The sequence below is a fragment of the Chenopodium quinoa genome, unplaced genomic scaffold (assembly GCF_001683475.1).
Source record: "Chenopodium quinoa cultivar QQ74 unplaced genomic scaffold, ASM168347v1, whole genome shotgun sequence".
Lineage (NCBI taxonomy): Eukaryota > Viridiplantae > Streptophyta > Magnoliopsida > Caryophyllales > Amaranthaceae > Chenopodium > Chenopodium quinoa.
Genome location: NW_018744704.1, coordinates 2792044 through 2796018, shown reverse-complemented (window position 1 = coordinate 2796018; position 3975 = coordinate 2792044). Strand labels below are relative to the sequence as shown.

Genomic DNA, 3975 nt, shown 5'->3' with positions numbered 1-3975 from the left:
CTGTTCACCAAGATTGAGCAGTCGGAGCTGCCAGTCGGCAGGCTGGACGAGTGTCGCCTGACCTTCAAATAGAACCAACTGCATGTATGGGGGTCCATAGGGCATGTATGGCTGTTGAGGCGCATACGGTGCCGGCTGGATAATCTGAGGGCCAGTTCGTGCGGACATGTCGCGCGACTAACTCTCTCGCTTTGTTTCCGAATGCTTCATGGAAGTATTATGGAAATTGTCTGGGAAGGTCGGCGTGGAAGCCGACTTAGACATCTGCTGACCTCTCCTCTCCTGGATCAAAATCCGGGTGTCGGAGTAAGTCCTTTTGGACCCATCCGGCTGTACATGTCGGATGGCTTTCCGTTGCCCTGATTTAGGGAAACAGAGCCTTGAGAGATCGATCAGGGGCCCATCCGTCCCCTTTGGCTTTGGGTGCGGAGTAGGCACCCGGTCTTTCACTTGCTTCTTCCCGGAGGGAGAAGCCTTCTTTGCCTCCTGCCCCTTCATTGAAGGGGAAGGCTTCTTGGCCGACTGACCCCTGTTGGGGGCAGTAGACTTCTTGATGATGTCCGTGATTTTGCCCTTGAAACTAGTCATGAATTTCATGAGTTCGTCTCTTGTGACGAAGATTGAGCCCTTCGCCGCCTGGGGTACCCTAGCCGGCTGGCCGACTGGGGGTTTAGGGACTGCATCTTCACCCGGCTCCCTTACTTCTCGGGAGCGAGTGTGCCGGGATCTAAATGACCCGTCTGGGGCCACATAGGTGTCGATGTCATTATCGTCACCGTACCACTGCCAGGGTCCGGTTGGACCTCGGCCTCGACCATAGGCCGTTTACCTTCGGCAGGCGGTACATAGTCAGAAGTCATCTTGGAAGTACTCTCCCCACAGACGGCGCCAAATGTTTTAGGGTTTTTTATGTATCCTGCGGGAGAGTTACAATTCCGAGACTGAGCTTGCTGACCGGTTGTACCTGCAAAACAACGAAACTCCGGTTGGGTGGAGTTCCGCCTCCAACGATCAAGTTAGAACGTGTGTAAGGAGTTTATACGGAAATAAACGTGTTTCTCTCTGATTCAGAGAGGGAATCTGCAATTTAATGCTCTAGTTTTCTGTGTTTGGCAATTTATGAATCCCAATAAATGAGGATTTTTCCTCTATTTATAGGACAAGGGGATCAGTTCTCCTGACCAATGATAACATGCCACGTGTCAACCTGGGATTGAATCCCACTGGGCCGCTCTGAGACTGACACGTGTCAGCTTCTAATCTAGCCACGTGACTAGGGTAAAAATTACCCTAAACAAAACCTACAGTAAAATCAATTCCTTGAAGAAAAAAATACACTTAAAATTCTTCGCAACTATATTGGATTATTTTTTTTTAAAATAAATAAATAATTGTGTGCGCGCAGATGTTGGCAGGGCAATTTGCTCAAAAATCCCATCTTTTCTGTCGGATTTTGCATAATTCCCAGGTATTATTTTCTCCTTAATACTCAATTTTAATTTTTAAACTTGCTTCATAATCTTACATTTGCTTTGTGCCTATTTTTTCTGACTATGAAATATTGTCTATATTGATAGAATGAGAGTTTCTTGCTCCGTTCTTTTATTTTTGTCCCATTTAGAATCTTGGATGCAACGGTTTAATCGCCTCAAACCATGTATCTTTTAATAAGATTACCCTTTATTATGGTATTCCAGTGTTAAAATGGACTGTTATAGACTTATAGAGGAAATGAGAGGTACTTGTAATTGTTTCGGAGGCGAAAAAAATGAGGGAGTGGAGGGATCTTTCTCTCCTCTTGATCATGTGTATCAAATATTTATGAAATATTAGAATATGGTTGAGGAAATGGTTGATCAAAAAGTAAAAGATAAAATATGTAATTTCGCTAACTTGTATCTGTCACAAATTTTAACTGTTCAGACCTGGTTGATCTCTCACGGAAGTAGCTATGCCGACAATATTTCAATTTCAATGCCAAAACTATCGACATTTCGAAATGTGAGTACATGGCCGGAATTATCTTATTCACTAAGGGATTGTGAAAGCAAAGCTTCTGTGGATCTTTGCAATGGGAAGACTGAAGTAAATTACAGTCTTGAAAGGCCTTATCATGTTGTGGTTGCTGCAACTCGAGAAATGGGAATTGGGAAGGATGGAAATTTGCCGTGGAATTTTCCATCTGATCTCAGATTCTTTAAGGAGCTCACAACAACTACAATAGGTGATGGTAAAAGAAATGCAGTGATAATGGGGAGGACTTGGGAAAGCATTCCTCAAAAGTATCAGCCTTTACCTGGCCGCATCAATGTTGTGGTAACTCATGCAAGGAAGTTGGGAGCTGCAAATTTTGAATATTTAGTTATATGTAATGGCTTGTCCTCAGCAATGAAGTTACTGGCAGAACCACCTCATTATATGTCTATTGAGAAGGTGTTTGTTATAGGAGGTGGCGAAATTCTGAAGTAAATTGATTGTAGCTGTGAGAATAAGTTCCTTTGGTACCACTGTAGTTTATTGTTGAGTGTTTTTAGAGATTTAGGCCTACATAATTTGCTGTGGAAGTTTTGATACTACGATTAAATTTTAAAAATGGAAATCAGAACAATGTGAAATTAGTTGGGTTGTAATCTTAGTTTCATTTTTATTGTTATAACGGGTTGCTGATGGTCATTTTCTGTTATTTTGTTACAGAGAAGCATTGAATGATCCTGGTTGGGAGGCGATTCATCTGACTGATATAGAGGCAAACATTAAATGCGATACATTCATTCCCCAAATTGATTCATCATTGTTCAGTCCATTGTTCTCATCCAGGCAGATGGTGGAAACTAATATTCAGTTTTCTTTTATGACTTATGTCCGCAAGAGCAATGCTGCTGAAGTATCCTCCAGTTCACAAGATAGTGGTTGTGATGTTGACAGTGGAAGGACTGTAAACAAGGCATTGAATTTTCACAAGAATCATGCTGAGCTTGATTATCTCAAAAGGATTCAAGAGAATATTGCCAATAATATTCTAAAGTGAGCGAGCACATATATGATATATCACTATCTCATTCTCTCTAGGCACTGCTTGATGCTGCATTGCATCCTTTAGTGTGTATTGAAGCGACTGAATACTTCTCAAACGTCTGGATGATGAGTCTATCCTATGTTAGGGTAAATTTTACTGTAATGCCACTGTATTGCTGTCATATTATGAAGAAGACCTTTAGGATAAAAAAAAAAAATTAAAAAAAAAAAAAAATCTGCATTGTACATATTTTATATTTTTTTGGTGATAAATATCTTTTGCTTACATATTTGCGGAAATTTTGTAGCAGTTGGTAATCCGTCTGTACATGGCTTGCATTTTATTGTGGTGATGGTGAATGATTCAAATTTAAATGGACTGACAGTCACCTCATTATTTTGTTTGATTAAAATTGGAAATAGCTTTGGGTTGGGACGGTTCTTCTCATATAATCAGATCTTCAGGAGGCTGTAAGAAATATCAGCAGATATCGTTTACATTTATGAATTTCGTTTGAATCACACGATATGTTAACGGTAAACAAACAAGAAAACTGCAAACTAATTTTCTCTCATTTCTATGAATATTAACCTTGGGAGAAAACTATAACATCCATCATATCATTACTGTACAAATAATATAGGGAAATTCTCTGTTAATCAAAACTCTACAGCAATACACAATGCTGAGAAAGAGACTCAAAGAATATGGCAAGTTTCTCGTAAACAGCAACCCATTCTTCACCGGCTGAACCTTCTCTCCAGCAAATTTAATGATAAACATAAGCAGCAAACTTCTATGGAAACTCCACATTCACGTTGTTTCGGGGTTTTTCGAGTCCCTCGGGAGAGTTACAATTCCAAGAATGGATGTCGACCATTTGTACCTGCAAAACCACGGAAGCTCCGGTTGGGTGGAGTTCCGCCTCCGACGATCAAGTTAGTATGTGTACGGACGGA

The 3975-nt window shown here is 40.8% G+C and overlaps 1 protein-coding gene across 1 annotated transcript; it reads left to right on the top strand.

Moving 5' to 3' along the window:
- The first annotated feature begins 1836 nt into the window (after positions 1–1836).
- On the top strand, positions 1837–3028 carry LOC110702982 (bifunctional dihydrofolate reductase-thymidylate synthase-like). The gene is made up of 2 exons (XM_021880741.1): positions 1837–2465; positions 2695–3028. The coding sequence occupies exons 1-2, from the start codon at positions 1837–1839 to the stop codon at positions 3026–3028; spliced, it is 963 nt and encodes a 320-aa protein (XP_021736433.1).
- Positions 3029–3975: the final 947 nt, after the last annotated feature.